General features: G+C 42.5%; 1 protein-coding gene across 5 annotated transcripts in view; it reads right to left on the bottom strand.

Moving 5' to 3' along the window:
* CHN1 (chimerin 1) overlaps positions 1 to 17,304 on the bottom strand; it is a 93,846-nt gene that overhangs the window by 23,041 nt on the left and 53,501 nt on the right. For all 5 annotated transcript variants that reach the window (XM_066553922.1, XM_066553920.1, XM_066553923.1 and 2 more), the window contains one exon: positions 5,159 to 5,236. In XM_066553922.1, the coding sequence (XP_066410019.1) occupies positions 5,159 to 5,236 (78 nt within the window). The remainder of the gene's footprint in view (positions 1 to 5,158; positions 5,237 to 17,304) is intronic.

The raw sequence follows: 17,304 nt of genomic DNA, 5'->3' as shown, positions 1-17,304 counted from the left end.
TGTGGTTTGTGAAAGGCAAGAGAGAAACAAGGCAATATCCTGGGGAAAATGGTGCATGGAAGCACCATTCTGGCAGGCACAGACACCTTCTTGCTCCAGTGAAGCACCATGGCACTAACTGAGGCAGAAGAATGGTTTGTGCCTTGGACTATGGGCAGCAAGGAAACACCTGCAGGCTGTTCTGCTGGCTCAAGGCATCAGGGCCAGAGATGTCTGAAGGAATACCTGTAACCAGCCAAGGGAGCTAAAACTTCCCCAGGGCCTATGAGTCACAAAAGCTGAAGGGGAGTGAAGACCTTTAAGGTGTTTTGTCCAGGCTTATTTTAAATTTGCCAAGTGATGAGGAGGTTATTGCACCGAGTAACAAATTTCACAACCCAGGAGATTTCTTGCTGTTAAGCTCAGATTTTTACTTTCCTTTTATGCTATCATCCCATAAATCCCAGCTCCTCTTCCACAACTGCCCTCCTTATCAAGAACATTTTTCAAGCACAGTTTTATCTCTTTCCCCAACCCCATGCAAACACAAACACCAGGCAAAGGAGTGAGGTCAGTGCCCAAAGCACAGCATCAGGTGGTGAGGAGATGCAGAAGATATTCCATGTCAGAGAGGGTGGACCCAGGGCAGAAGGTACCTCATTAGATAGACCTTTTTATCAGCAAAAAACTATGGGATGTTTTGAAACAAACCAAGAGCAGAAATGGAGAGATGAGGAGAGGAAGTGCAGAGCACTGAGCAAGGGGAATCTTGTGTGTTCATTACCCTAATAAACTGCCTCGCCAGAGAGAGAAGATGGAGAAAACCTTAAACCCAACTTGGATTACCTGGCTGTCTAAGTCTTTTGGGCTAGAGCCCACTTCACACCTTCCAACCCAGAGCTTCCTCTGCTCCTCCTCTCATTTTCCATCCACATGCCACCTTGCCCCTTTTCCCTTCAGATTTGCAGTTCCTCTATTGCCTTAACCTCCTTCATCTGCCTACCCAGAAGTGCCCAGCTGCTTCCTATCCTTAGACCCACTGAATAAATTAAATATCAGCTGGGTAGGAAATTTTATTTTAATTTACAAGCTGTCACAATTATTGCCTTTTGGGGACAATATAAGCAACTATGAGAATTGTAAGGGACAGTAAAAAGCATTCTTTTTGGTAGGATCCAGGGGTAGAATAAATTTATGGAAATGATTAGGTATGAATCTATTCTGTTTGCTTCTATGAAGTTACAGAATTTTGTAAACTCTTCTGTTACAAAACTTTCCCCTATGATTTACTTCTTTTTGTAAGAAAATAACCCCACTGGCTTCAGCTATGCTCCTTGTCAGCACTTCCAAGAGCACAAAAGAGCACAGGTCTCCCAGAGCTTCCAAATAGAAGATGCTTTTGTTCATCTACACTGGGTGGAAGAATGAGCTTGATATCCATCACACACCCCCCCCCCCCCGTCCATATTGATACATTTGTACCACAGACTGTGGGGAGATTTATTGCCCATAATGGTTAGTGAATTGAAAGAAATAAAAAGCCTTTCTCTGAGAAAAGGTGGGGCTGAAATTTTGAGGATGGTGAAGTGACTGTCCTCATTTGGTCTAATGATTCATTTTACAAGAGATCTCATTCAGTGTGCTGGATTTCAGAAAAAGTGCAGTGAACAGAAGGAAATCAAAAGTAATCCAAATATGCAAAAAGATATTTTTTTGCAATCAAGTCACACTCATGTCAAATTCCATTAGACAATTATTTATTTAGCTCAATTAGAGCTAAATAAAATGCTCTATCAAACAACGTAAGCCTCTTTAATATATTTGAATTATTAGAAAATGGTTAGAAAACTAAAATTATTAGAAAACTAGAAAATCTGATATATTTGAATTATAAGAAAATGTAATCTTTTACATTAGATTTATAAAGAAGAACACAGAAATATAAACTTATATTTTTCTATAAATTGGAAAAGGCAAAATTATGCTTAAAAGGAGAATACTTTTCACATCTAGCTTTCATCCTGAAGGACATGCATTTAAAACTCAGAACTGACATTTATAAATAATCATCCCTTTCTTTACTTATGGAGATTAATTTAAGAGAATTCAGGCACTCTGTATTTGCATTTGAGATGTGTTCATGAGAGACCAGACTTTCCCAGCCAGGAGAATATTACAGAGCTGGAGATCATTACCAACCTGCTCTGCTTGCAGAGCTCCCTGTCACCCTGGCTACCCAGCCTGTTCCCTTCAGGCAGGAGACAACTCACATTCCAGGAGATTTAAGTAAGATTAAATCCTCTCAAAAACCCTGCCATGTCAGCACTCCTAGTAAAACTGTCTTTACATTCTTCTTTCAAACAACCCTTGGAGCAAAACATAGGTTAATGGATTTATTCAGGGGACCTCTTGATGATTTAAAAGCAGCTTTCATGCTCACCCCTCCCCTAGGCACTGCACTCCTGTAATGAGGATTCACTGCACTGCTCCTTTGCCACCGTGTTCCTCTACCTGAGCTCTGTGCAGGCAACAGAGTCTGAGCGTTCCAATCGCACCTGAGTCCCCAAATACCCACCCCACAGAGGCAGGAGGTGCAGGGAGAACTGAGGTCCCTTAGCCCGTGGTCAGCTCTCTGGGATGATTGCTAACCCCAGGCTGCCTCTGGAGTGGCTGCAGCTGTCACCTTCCCTTCCCCAGGAAAACACCGCTGCTGCTTGTGCATGTGTGGTTCTCCATTTCTCCCCTCTCTGCTAGGCTGCCGCAGCATTTTCAGCATAAAAGGATTTTTGAGACCCCTTCATTTCTGTGAGCAGTGATGTGACTGATCAAAGAAGCTGCTGGGAGAGGGTTAGGGGTCCCTATCTGGTGCCTTGTGCCTGCAGCACAAGAAGCAGATCAGCTGCAGAGGTACAAAGCAGCAGACACACTCCTGTTTGCTGTGGAGCCTCTGGGGACAGCAGTCACTGCTGATTAGCTGAACTAGATAAATTTATTTAATTTCTCAGTTGTTTTTTCTTGGTTTGTTTCAAAAGTCTAGATTGAAGACTATGGGCCTGACATTTCCTTCCTCTCCACACGGGTGGCAGATTTGCAGCTTGGCAGGCAACCTCGGAGACTCATGCAGACATGTTAAATGATGACATCTATACATGCAAGGAAAAAAACCTGACAGATGCAAAGAAATTATAAAGGAGAGAAGCACACAAGCTAAGGATAGCCATTCATTTTAGAGCCATAACACAGCACTTGCTAAGAGCTTATCTTTTTGCTTTTTATTCTGATGGGAGAGTGGATACATTTAGAGTTCATGACTGCCAGCAGCATTCCTTCCATGGGAAAGTTGGTTCCAGCACACCCTGTAAGGGGCTTGTCCCCTTCTAGTCTTTTATAGCAAAATTATTTGTGAAAGGCAATTCCATTCTACTGACTTGAGAAGAGACTTACTTCTCAAGGTATATTTTTCTGTCAACAGTATGTATAAACGAACTACAGTACAACTATTATAAAGAAAATAATCCATGTGGAAAGTTTATGCCATGGCTATGACCTTGGAGCAGACATACAGTCTGGTTTTGGAAAAGACTGGAAAACTCACAGCTCTGAAACTTTCCATAAACACTTTATGGAAGAAAAAGAAATAAACAAACCCAAATGAATGAAAATGAGGTTATCAGATTATTTTCAAAACAGATATGTTTCAGGCTGTTAAAGAAAAGCAACTAGGGAACACAGATGTGCAAAATTAAATACTTATTATCCTACATACACTGTAGTACATGGAAAATCATGATCTGCTAGCATCTGCAAGAATGATCTTCAAACTCTAAGGAACAAATGAAAATTACAAGATGTTGCAGATATTTAGGACACCTCAGGAGCCTGTGAAAAAATTCTCTGCATTGAACTGTCAGCCAGCACAAATATGTTAAGCCAAGCATTCATATTAAACGCTTCTTACATACCATTCTGTACACAGTTTTCAAATTTGTGCTTAATGGAAGTACTCAAATGAAACAAAACATCCTGATCACAGAAAGTTTCCACTTTTGGTGATTATCTGCACTCAAAAGCCAGAAGGTGGTTTAAATAAAATCAGATGGAGAATAGGTAAATTAATATATGCGCATGCATGTGGACATTCCCACATTCCGACATGTGTGCATGATGGAAATCAAAACTGAAAACAGGAGACATTTAATGGATATTTATATCATCAGATGCCTGTATTACATTAACAATATGCCCTTCTCTTAAAAGAAATAAAAATAAGGGGTTTTTTTGTTTTTTGGGGTTTTTTTTACATTAAAGACAACATTTGGCCTTCAAATTATATATATGAAATTTGTACTGTCATCTACAGGAATCCAGTAAAACATCAATTTAAGTAGTCTTAAAATTAAGACTGCCTATCATCAAATGTATTTGACCACCAAAAGGTTACATTACTGAGTCCTTACTGGACACCTATTACAGACAGACCCAAAGCACGAATATGTTGCACTGACACGTATCACTCTTACCAAAGAACATTGGTTATTTAAAGTAATTAGAACAATAACTAGAAGCTACATAGAAGACTAAGTAAATTTTATTAAAACACAAGGTAGTTGCTGATGCCAGCATGTCCAACAGCCTCATGGCATAAACCTCGTTAGTTTCAACACTCAATGCATTGACACAGGAGAAAAGCCAGAAACTAAGGGAAATGCAGACCATCTGCTCAATCCAGATGCAGCAGAACACACTTCTTACCTCCAAAGCTATTTACGATCGACAAACTGAGATAAGATCAATTCAATCATCTAACTATAGATCTGAGAGGTTTTTTGCATTGAAAGTAAAACTGGACTACATTCGAGTTGAAAGAAAACTTTGCCGTTTTTCTCACCTTTAGCATCTCTCTCAGTATAATCCTTTAGCATCTCTCAGTTCTAAATAAAACAGATAACTAGATATGGCAAATATCATTGAAACAAATGCGTGCACACAAGCAGCCAACAGCAAAATCCCGGTTCCTCTGCTCTATGTTCTAAACGTGCCTCCCTGATGTAACCGGCAATAAGCTTTACTTGCAGCTTTTAAGTTCCTAGAAAGTCACAGCGTCCCTACCAGACCCCTTTCAAAACACGAGCTAAAGTCCCCTTGCCCGAAAAAGAAATTAGACAGGAAAACGTCTTACCTTGAAATTATGAACCTTCTCGTATTTTGGAACGTGTTCATTTTCCTTCAGAGTTGCTCTTCGGACGAGCGACGTCAACTGCGAATAAGCAAAGAGTTTAAGAGGTTGCCAGATTGTCACGGACGCCTTGCGAGCGCCCAGTTTCATGCCCAAGGCTGCGAGCAGCAGATCGCGCTGCTGCCGGCCCTCGTGCCCGGCGCGGTGCCCGGCGCTGCCGCGGGCTCGGTGCGCTGCCCAGGGCTCCCTGGCCGGCATGCTGCCCGGAGGCGGCTCGGTCACACTCGGGCTGCCGGGGCGGCGCGGACCATGCCGCAGCCTAGGCTGCTGGGGCGGGCGGCGCGGCCATGCGGGGCACGGGCTCGGCGGGGCGCGGGGCCGGGCGCTGCGGGCGGGCGGCCTGCGGGCCGGGGGCGGGCGGCAGCCGGCGGCGGGGACGCGCAGCCCGCGGCCGCTGCCTCCATCGGCGGCGGCCGGCTCGGGGGGCGCGGGGACGCGCACGCCTCGCGCCCTGCTCCCGCCCGCTGCCCGGCGCGGCCCCGCGCGGAGCGGAGCGGCCCCGCCCCGGGGCGGCCACAGCCAATGGAGCCCCGGCCAGGCGGGCGGAGCGGCCCCGCCCGGCACGGCCCGGCCCCTCACGGAGCGGCGGGCCCCGGGAGCGGCACCCGCGGTGTGAGCCGCGCACCGCTGGCAAATGGCACCGGTGCGCTGCTGGGGTGCGGCGGGAGGCAGGGCAGCTCGCAGCAGCCCCGGGGACACGGCGGGAAGCGGCTCTCCCCCACCCCCCCCGTCTGACGTGGCCTGTGCACCAGGGGGTACGGCCAGGAGCGGGTAATGCGACCCCTGATGGACACCAGTCTTCCCTTAAAATTAGGTTTTTCAGTACTTTTCATGTGAAAACATTCTCACTAATCTCACATCGTGTAGGGAGGTGAACACAAATGTCACCCCAAGTTCACTGCAGCGCTCCACCCAGCAAAGACCTGAACCCCGCACTGCTGCTGTCGCCTCTCTATAGAAATTTACCGATCCTAACAGAAGGTGAATGGCCACAGTCTCCCACTGAACTGAAACCTGAACCTCGGACGGATGCAAGTGACGATGAAATGTGCCCAGGGCCGTCTGTTTCTGGCCAGCCCTTACACAAACTATTCCACAACCATTAAAGCCTTGACCTCAACTGCCACGGAGCCGGAGCCACGGGGCTCCCGAAGGAGCAGGGCAGACTGTGCCATGGCCAGCCGGAGCTGCCCACCGGGCCAGCCCAGCTCCCTGCAGCCGAGCGCTGCCAGCCGGGAGGGCTCGCCGCCACGGCCACTCTGCCCTTGCCCCGGCGCTCTCCAAGCGTTTGTGAACAGTCTCTGTCAGAGACAGCAAGAACGGACCCTTGATCTGAGCACAGCCAAGCTTTACAGCGTGGGGCTGGGTGAGATGCAGGGTCCAGGGACCTTTCCTTCCCCGCCTGTGCAGAGAGCGGCGCGCAGCCCTCCCTCCCCCTGCAGAGCCTGCCGCACTGCTACCGCTCTCCCTGCTGCAGCCGAGGTATTTTTATCTCTCCTGAGTCAGAAACCGACGACAAGCACAGTTTGTCACAAGCTTCTGGGTGGAATTGGTATGTGCTTTGCAGCTGGATCACAGTGTTCCAGTTTAGCTCAGTCCTGCCAATACAGCTGAGATTAGCGCTCACTGGGAGCCCCTCTTCTGTTCCCTTGTGTGGCCACCCATAACCTTCCCGACAGGTTTTAAAAGTCTGCTGGGTTTCAGCAGAGGGTCATGGTGCAGAGATTAAGGATCAAGGCTGGTGCTGCACTAAACACTAATCTGCAATGCAGCTAATAATTGAAACACTGATCTCTTGATCATACAGGAGAATGCTGTCAGGCATTACTGGCTCATACAAGGGTCTGACTCAGTTCCTGGTTTCAATACAGGCAGGAGGCTGCTTGATCCATCTTATCAAGAAATACTTTTCCAATGACTAACTCAATCTTCTTGTCTTACTTTTAACCACTCCTTTCTAATGCAGGTGAATGCTCCTCTGACATTTTTCTGTCCATCCTTGCAAGTATATTAACAGTCCATGGCAATAGAAGATCAAGAAAACTGAGATGACGAGTAAGAGATGATAAAAACTGACACTTTATCTACACAAAGTGTGAAAATAGCATGGACTCAGGGAAGAAGCCCCTTTTTCCTTTCCTTTTTCCTTCTAGCTAAAGTCACTTCATGGTTTAATTCTCAAGAATTACATCAGATTAAGTCCCCATGGAACAAGGTGGACCTACACCTGCCCCAGAGGAGTCATCCTCTCCAAACAACTTTGAGTGAGAACAGGCTCAGGAAGTAAGTAATGATTTCTAAAAACATTTCATTACACTTTTCTCTGCAACCCAAAGTTCCTCTTATTTTTAAGGGGAAAAAATGCTTCATATTGGAAATAAATTCTTTGAAAATTGAATTTGTTGGAAATAAATAACACAGTGAGTTTCAACAATAAATTTACTATCTGAATCAACTCTTACTATTTTATGCAATTCTACTTAAGAAGCAAGGTAAAGCAGGCTGAATTTCCCTTTCAATCACTAGTAGAGCACATATCTGGTTTTTGGCATACTTACTCCTTAATTGTCAGCTTCTCTTTTCCTAATCCGGAAGAACTGAGTTATTTCCAATGGCACTTTAGAGTCATGCTAGTAGAAACAGATCTCTGGATCCTGGAAAATTAAATCTAAGAATGCCAATAAAAAGTAAGTAAAACTACCCCACAGGAAAGGTCCTATCTCATGGTTGTAATTATGAAAACGTGTTATAATCTGAAAAGTAGTTATACAATTATGAATTTTAATTTTAACATTGCTTTGTGTTACAGAACTCTAACAGAGACTGCTTATTGGTTTGGCATAAATCAGCTTCCCATTGTTCAATGCACAGCATTTTCTGCTGTTTACAAACAAAGGAGCCCTGGCCTCACCACCTACCCTCACAGACATTTGCCTGGGCTATTTGCTTTACAGTAGTGTACACCAGAAACAGAGATTGAAACAAAGTTAAAGCCATAAAGCTAGCAACTGAAAAATTAAAATTTATACAACTGCTTGTAGATGACACAATTTTATAATGTGTATGCTCATTCTTCTGCCATTGCCTAACTTTGGGTGTTTGGCTTTGCAAACAATGCTTTCCTTTACGCACACCAAATCCCTCATTTTGAAAACCAAACTGAAGACTGAAATTTCTGTTGTACACACCTTCTTGACAACAGTTTGGGTCATCAGGCAGGGCCAGATCTTTAACTTTTTAGTATGTGAGATAACAAAGTAAGAGAGAGCGAGCCACTGTCCTCAGGCAGCCCTAGTCACTGCAGAGATGAGTCACCCTGAGAGCAAACCAGTGAAGGCAAGGACCTGGGGCTTAACTCAAATCCTGCAGGAAGCTATCAAGCTATCCACTCCCAAGGCACTGTCCTGCTCCAGGCTCTCTGTGCTGCCTCTAGTGCCTGTAGCCTGCACGTCCTGCTCCTCTTCTTACACCTTGGGCTGGCTTTTGATTCAGTGTCTGCTCTCCACCTGTGGCTCCTGCACTCCCACCTGCCAGCAAAGTCTCTTCTCCAGAGCCTTTCATATTCCAACAAATTATCTTTGTAACTAGCTCTGCCTGAAGATACTGCTTGAAGATACTGTCTGCTACATACTGGATGAAAAAGAGGTAAAAATCTGAAGAAGAAAGTAATTTCCTACCTCTTAATTTTTTGGGGGTTTTTTAGCAATTGTGAGTGACAAACATTTACAATCATAATTGCAAGTGCAGGGAGGAATATGCTGTGCAGCCTCCATGAGGAAGGAAACTGCAAGGCTGTCATTCTTAAATTTAATTTCAGGACGTGATTTCACAGGACTAAGGTGAACTGAAAAGGGAATGACTGGAAGCAACAGCTGAGCAACTTCTCAGCAGGGCATGCAACCAGAGCAGCCTCAGTCCTGTACATTTTAGTGATTTAAGCACTAAAAAGTCAAACCCAGCAACACAACAGCCTTTAAACTACAACATCTGTTTAGAGGTTCTACAAGTTACATATAGACTGAAGCGGGGGGGGGGGGGGGGAAGGAATAAAAGACTGTAATGTGCTATTTCAAATGTTCCCATTTGTTGTAAAACCTCAGCTGTAGGAGTGGTTCAGTCTAGGTCCTACTGGGACTCCACTTTCCTTACTTTCCCCTGGAGTAGTTATTCAGGGTGCAGGAGAAACAGCTGTTCACTGGAGCACTATCTGCTCTCAGTGTTAGATGGATAATGTATGCATATTTTCTGCTATCTCCCAATCAGTAAAGTCTGATTATGAAGCCTTCACAGAATTGATTTAAAAGTCATCTGTGACTTGCAGTAAATTCCAATTAGTCACTCTCTGAAAGACACATTATGTAAGTTTAATCCAGTCACACAGTTCAGTCAACATTGTACAAATTATCTTTCTAAAAAGGGAAATCAATGCATTCCCATTTGTGGAGTAAGAAAGTGAAATTACTTCAGGAAAAAAAACAAACCCAAAACCAAACCCCAACCAAAACAGAAAAATTCAAGTAAGGTTAAGATCACAGGTCCTAGAATAACCAGATTAGAGTTGATCAGTTGATCCTGAAGCCTACATGCATTTCCAATAGAATGGAATGTTTTGTTTTCTGAGCACCTGGCTCCACTCTCAGACACGTAATCATGTTTTCTTCAGAATGCATGCGTAATACACTACAGGCTTCTCATTCTCAAATGGTATTTTCATGTTGTTATGACTAACTAAATATGCCTTTATTGTTTCAGAATGTGTATAAAATATGGTCCCTTCTCTGCATTTTAATAATAACCAGCAGTTATTTTGCAAGCAATTTTTAAAAACATCAAAGATGATTCCCTATTGTACATGTATAAAGAAACAAGACACTTGGTTTACTATGCAGTGAGCCACTGTACATTTTGCAGTATTCTGTTTCACTGTATAGCTAACTTAGCCAAATGCATATGCTCAGAAAATCCTTGCTTGTATGAACACTTTATGAGCATATTTTATGGCCTCAGTACATGATTTTCAAAAGCTAATCAGTCAGATTGTGAAACTGAGCCCAACTTCCTCAGTGCTGCTCTTAGTGGAAGTTTGTTCCGAGCTAAATATAACTTTCCCAGTCATATCTTTCACAGGATTGTTCTGAAGGGGAAAGAGTAGCCCAAAATTTTACTTTTTAAATAAAAGTGGTGATAATCTGCTTTCAGTGAATTTTCTTCACTTGTAGAATGCTAATGCCAGGCACAGCCTCTGCTCACATGCTGTGAGCAGAGGGTAGGAATGCTATTAAAAGAAAGGTTCAGCCTGAAAGAAGACATCTCAGAAGGTGGGTGGGAAGGACCATCACACAGACTCAGCCACCAGGGACTTGTCTTGCTGCTATTCCAACACAACCACATTTACTTGGCTCATGGACACCTTCAGGCTCTCACAGTGCTCAGGTAGAAAGGAATCCTCAGGCAACAGCAAGCCCTGCTTTCAGTCACCCACAGGGGAGTTGGGTTTAAGTAGTGGTTAAATGATGAAATCTTAGTCCTGAGAAAAGTTCTGGTTTTTATGACAAAATTTTCCAAATGGACTGACTTCTAATTAAATCAGACCTTTCCCACCCCCTCCAGTGAAATACTTATGGTAAAATCTAAAGAAATGGCTATTTATATTTTTGATAAAATCATACATGATTTCTGTAGCCGCTAATGAACATTTTATATCTAGAATTTTAAAAGAAGGCTTAAAAAAATGTTTAATTGAAAATTTAATTAAACAAATTCAGCCAAAATGTTGGCTTGACTTAAAGTAAGGCTGTTAAATAAATAAATAAATCCAAAGTTTAAATAATGGAAAAAATGCTGCCTGATATTGCTGCTAGAAATTACTGCATCAAAAGTGAGCTCCTTCAGTGCTGTATTGTACAATACAATTAAAGTGTATTGGTATTATTTGGGAAGACTGTATGCTCCCAGTGGTGTGCTTACCATGCAGAGCATACTCATAAAACAGCAGGGAGATCTTAAGGGAATCCAACAGAAAAGTTTTTCTGTAGCTTTACTCCTAAAACCTACTGGTCACTGCAGCTGATTGGGATCTGGGTTTATTTTGTTTCTAGAGGCTGACAGGTTGTAGATTTGCTCCTGGCAGTTACTGATATGGGCCTTTGGAATGACAATTCCAAACTGTGCACCAGCAAAGAGCACCCACGTGACTACTCCTCTCTTTCAGTTACTGGCAAGGCAAAAACAATGAACATTTACTTTTCTGGGTGGTGGCACAAAAGCAAGGAACTTTTCAGTGGCAAATACAAGCCATCCTTTTCCAAGGGGGGGATATATTTTGGTATATAACTATGGATCTAGACATGGCAAAAATAAAATAAAATTTTCTCAGTGCCTTTAGGGAGAAGTTCTGCTTTTGATCTGGTTCTGGAGGACTTTGCTAATACTAAGTGACTTAGCTTTCAGGGAGGTCAGCAACCGGCCTGCCATGTACAGGTAATTCCAGGGGTAACTCCACATTCCATCAGTACAAATCCCACTACAGGGGTGTATGTGGGCATGTGGCAAGGGTGTGCACAGGCAGGGGTGTGATGTTGCACTCAATAATGGTGCTCACTGGGTTTTATAAGCTATAGCTACAAGTTCCTTTATGCAGCTTAAACAGTGATATACGTCCTCACAGAGTTGCACTGAGGATGAAGAAATGCAGTCCTGCCCTCAGCCCTGGACAAGCAGGAGCCACAGGGCTCTTCCCTGCAGACACCAGTGCAAGATGTCCCCAGGGCCCCAGCTGCCTGTGTTAAAATAACCCACTGCTCCAACCCTCTCCCTCAAGACAGAGACTACCAGCCTGCTTGCAAGAGGCAGGATGTGAGTGCTTGACAAAAGGAGAGCTGCCACCAAGCTGTGTGACACTGAGGCAGGAGATGCCAATCAAACACCATGATCAAAGCTACCCAAAAAGCTAAGAAATGAGCTCCTAACTCTGACTGTGGTGAGGAGAGTTCTCATGCCTATGAGAACTGACAGGATCAGCCTCAGAAACTGTCTCCTTGCTTTGTAGTAGCTCCTTACCACAGTCCCATTCTTCTGCCTGAGAACAAACTGCATTAAAAGGGGGCCAACCCCAACCAAACCTGGAAAAGTACAGAAGGGGACCAAGAACTGGCAGAGGACAGAAAGTACCAACCTCCCTGCCTCAGGGGCCTGGCAGCATCACTGTTCCCAGACAAACCATTCAAGATGATTTGTGAAGAAGGGAAGCATCATTAAACACTGGAATTTGTCTCCAGTAAATCCTCCAGACAAAGACTGTCCTTTACAATTTCATTTTCTGCCCTTCCCATCTACCCTTCATCCTTCATAGTTTTGGTTTTGGTCCATCCTCTCCTCCTCCTCCTCTCCTGCCAGGAGCCTGGGCCATGGAGGTGGTATGCTAAACAGTGAGTTAAAGCACATGATGCCTTGGTCAGGTACTCCTCTTCCTGGGCAAGGCAGGAGCAGAGAGACTGGGAGGACTGTTCACATAGCTGAAGTTAATTGTTACACTCTACACATGGCTAAACTGGAGCCAGAGAGATCTCTCTTGCAGCTACAAGGCCTTCAGGAAGAGGAGCTGAGGAAACAAGGAGCTCTGCCTAGGAGAGCAACCCTGGTCAGCCACACAGAGACTGTTCCTCAGCAGCTTCTCCATCTTGCTCCATTGAGTCAGCATTTCCTATTTCAGCTGAGAGCACTGCATTTTCTCCCCATCCCTTTGTCTGGGATATGTCTCCCTGCTGGTCTGCAGAGAGCTGTGCTGCTGTGACTGAGCCTCCACTGACATTCATTGCAGTGAAGGGTCACTCCAGCAAAAGCCTCTTGATTCATGACATGTCAAGGCAGACTGTACTCCAAAAAGACCTTAAAAATAATTTATAAATGCCATGTGCTCTATAGGAGTGATAGCAGTTAAAATGTAATGCAAAGTGGCAGCTGCATGAATGCTCCTCTTTTGGCAAATGCTCTTTATTACTGATATACGAAATTAAAGTATTGTAAAAACAAACAGGCTATTAAGACTAATTGTTTGAAACCACAAGGGACTGGTGGTTTTATTCCTCATCTGACCCATACTGTTATAAGGATTTCCTCAAATAAAAGGAAAGATAAAAATAAAAGAGAAGTTTAACCATACCCTTTGATAAGGAAGTAAATGTTACATTTCCTTTATAGTATCCATTTAAGAATCTTACAGATAAAATAAATCTATTATCAACCTCTGTTATATTTTTGTAACTGAAAATGTATACACTTAGGGTTAATGAAAATTGTGTAATCCACAAGGTCTTTCTATTCATATATTTATTAGGTGTTTTTTTAATTTTTGCCTTGTGGAATAGGAGTTTTAGCTACTGGTATAGCATGGGCAAATGGTATGGAAATTTCTTTTTATGTCTCATCAATATTTTCTTACCTAATATATTATACTTATTTCACATTAGTCTTGACTGGCAGTCTAATGCATCTAATACTAGCCTTCTTTTGTTCTACATGGTAATTCAATTTAGAGTAATTCAATGTATGTTATAATTGAAAACTGCAGCTCATTAATTTCTAAATACTCTTTGTATTTCAGACTACACCTGCTCCTTTGGCACAGTGTCTATTTTGAATCCATCCACTTCTTCCTGAATAAGCTATGTTGCTATGGTACATGTGCTGTCACAGTTTCTTTCTTAATCATACTTTAAGTCCATAATCATACTCATTTATTTTAAATAAGAGTAAGAATGTAAAGTCTCCTAATCCTTCCTGAATTACCATTTGGTTTGAACCGATGAGTCAAGATGAAAACAATGTTTAACCTGAAGGAATACTAGAGTTGTCAAATGGCTCTATGCAACGTGCTTGCTAAATTTATGATGGTGAAAACCTGCTCATGGGTCACCTCCCTGCAGAAAAACTAAACAATGGGGTAACCCCCAGTGCTCCCCAGCACTCCTCAGGAACCCTGATTACCACTTGGGTAGGTCCATGTGTGTCCATGGGCATAGCTGCACCAGTGGGTCAGAGTCTGTTCATTTTATACAGTGCAATTAGGCACACTTGAAAAATCAGATGGGCTGATCATCCTTCAAATGAGCCTCATGTGGACTCCCACCCCCTTGCATAAATCTCTATTTAAATCAAGACTGCTTTGAAACCTGCAATGAATGAAACCAGAGTGGAATTGGCAGCAGAATTAGTCTGCTTCCAAAGTCACATTATCAATTATTAACAAATTATCAGTTTATTTCCACCCATAAAGTCTTCTAATTCCTGATCACATTCTCAGAAAAGGCTCATTTCACTTCTGTTGACCAGTGTTCCAATTTTCTCCTCTCCCCTTATACATATATGGTTCATCTTTCCTATTTATTCCCTCTAAGTTTCCTAATTAACATTTTAAAATGCTTCTGTCAGGAAAATTTTTCCTATAACAGCAGTAAACATCCCATTTCCCTACAGAAAGCTATAACTGTTAAAAATTCTTGAGACAGGCACTCAAGAAATCATCATCTCAAATGGTCAAAGACAGCATCTTTGAAACAAATTTAAATAACCACTTGATTTGAAAATTGAGTGATTTTGAATGATTCAAAATGGGGCTGGCAACTCCCCATCATAAATCTTGGCTATACAGAATATTTACCTTTCAAGGGAGAAGCACTGGCATGTGGACAGATCATACAACCTCTGTTAGAAAGGAGAGACTCTAGGGGTTTTTATTTTTTCCTCCAGCAAGTCTGTGGTTTCTTACAACATAATGTTTAACCAATGTCTATTTTCAGTTGAAATACACTAGTCCCAGGTTCCAGTCTACACCTGGGATTTCAGATGTGTGTGGTCTTTCACCAATAGCTTTTATTTTGAGTACAGGTCACATCAAAGCTAAAATACTAAGTTTGGGGTATATTTGCATTACTTAAATTCATTGGAAATAAACAAAATGTTAAACCAGCACAACTTCTTTCTTAGCATGCTTTTCATCTTACTTTACAGGGCAATTTTTCATTTGTACTGCCACCATCAACTAGCACTTTAAAAAGGACACTGCTTAGAAGATTTCTACCGCTGAGGTTGTGTGAATTATCAACAATAAAAACAGCCCAAGAGAATTAACCCATCAGGTCCATAAAAAACTTCCAGGAAGCTCTCAGCATGATCAGCTTACTGAGCAGGGAGTCTGCCTTGAGAAGGAAGGCACACTGCAGTGTGGCAGAGGTGACGGGAAGCTCCCAGGCACCAGCTGTGACCAGCGCTAGCAGGGATTGGGATGGAGCTGGAGGGAATGAGAGCTGTCACTTAAGAGACTGAGCACTTGGAAATTCTGTGGAACATAACCCAGGATACTTTCTGCAATTTTTGTGCATTTGCATTAAACATACTGCTACTCTAATCATCATCCAATTCACAGAAACGCCTGAATGCAAATGTAATTCACTATCATATTAACTTTGGGAAATGGCTTCAAGACTTCTTTAGCAATGTAAAATCATCAGAAATCTTCTACCAATAAACTATTTTACACATGATATAAAGCATAGAGCTTTTAAAATGTTTCACCATTACATGCAAAATGGAAATTGAGAACAGAGTCTTTTCATATTTTCAACGAATTCCTCCAATCCCCTCTCAAAAAGGGTAAAAGCTGCTTTCCTCTAAGTGCTACTAATCTAATTCACAAATTGGAAAATATGAAAAAAAATGTTAAATCACATACACATATGACTAAGGCTTAATAGAAGATATTATACTCTGTGATACTAGCTCTAAAGTTCCTTAGGCAACTTATTTCTAACTGTTTAAGCTCTAAGAAAATGCAATAATAATCTCCACTACACAGCAATATAATCAAAGTGCATTATAATATGACCTCACTATTAGAAACACATTATTCTTATTCTGGAAATTATATGCAAGTTGAAATTGAGGCATATCAATACTAACATGATGAAGATTAGAGCAACAACTGAGAACCAGAAATTTCAGAGTGGTGATTCTTAACTTACTGAAACATTAGGACTGTAGGAACACTAGATGCCAGAAGCAACACTGTTTCTAACTGCTGATGCCATGCAGAAGAAAGGTTAAATATGGAAAAGTTTAATGTTCTAAAAGTTAATGATCAAAGAAAGTCTTTGCAAAACTGTCAAGAGTTGCTGTCTTTGCTGATGACAAGTGTGACAGGTTTGAAATAATAGGAGCAAGTAGTTTGTTGAGCTTAGTAATAAAACTGCTCTCCTTACTTTGTTCAGTCAGAAAACATTCAGCTAGAGACTAAAATTAAGCATGAGAAGCTTTAGCTGAAAATATATTTTTGAAAGATTAAAAAGAAAGTAACAAGGACCAGAACAGATCAGCTTCTGTGGCATTTACCACAGGAAAAATGTTCTTCTTTTCTTTCACAGTCTAATTCTTGTTTTAGGCATACCTAACTACTTCTTTTTCTGCTACTACCTCTAAAACAAGCATTTCACTCACCATGGGTCTTAAGCATTTGGTAACCACTTATGACTGGGCAATTATTAGTGGAGCAGGTGTGCCTTCTCTAATGGGTGGGGGTGACACATCAGACCACCACAGCTCCCCATCCTCTCCATGTCTGTACAAAAGCCAAAAGACATGGATTTGTACTTGGAATCACGTAAACAGTGACCCATGTAAAATGCTTTCCCTGCTCCCATCTAGACACACACGGAACAAACAGTAAGGAGAGAAAGGAGTTTATCTGAATAAAGAGAGAGATCACTGGAGAAAACCCCTGTTAGTCAGACTCCTAGCACAGATTTGAACTGGCTACACTGAGCTGCAGAAGGCATAAAACGCAAGATATTTCAGAAATTAGTTCACAACCAGAGGTGCTACCAGCTGCACTGCCCCTACTTCTCCTTGAGCCTCACATTCCAAAAATGACCAGACCTGACCCTGCCCTGTTTATGAGATTGGACACAATCATAGCCCAAGGTGATTATCACCAGCTATACAGTGTCACATTATAAAGTTTAAGTGAGCTAAGAAACCTGTAAATAACAAAATTATCCTTTTATAGGGCTCTTAATTCAACAGTCCAGTCTGTTTCC

Source organism: Molothrus aeneus, chromosome 7 (genome assembly GCF_037042795.1).
Source record: "Molothrus aeneus isolate 106 chromosome 7, BPBGC_Maene_1.0, whole genome shotgun sequence".
Taxonomy (NCBI): Eukaryota; Metazoa; Chordata; class Aves; order Passeriformes; family Icteridae; genus Molothrus; species Molothrus aeneus.
Note: the sequence above shows the minus strand (reverse complement) of the source record. Positions and strands in the feature narration are given on the sequence as shown.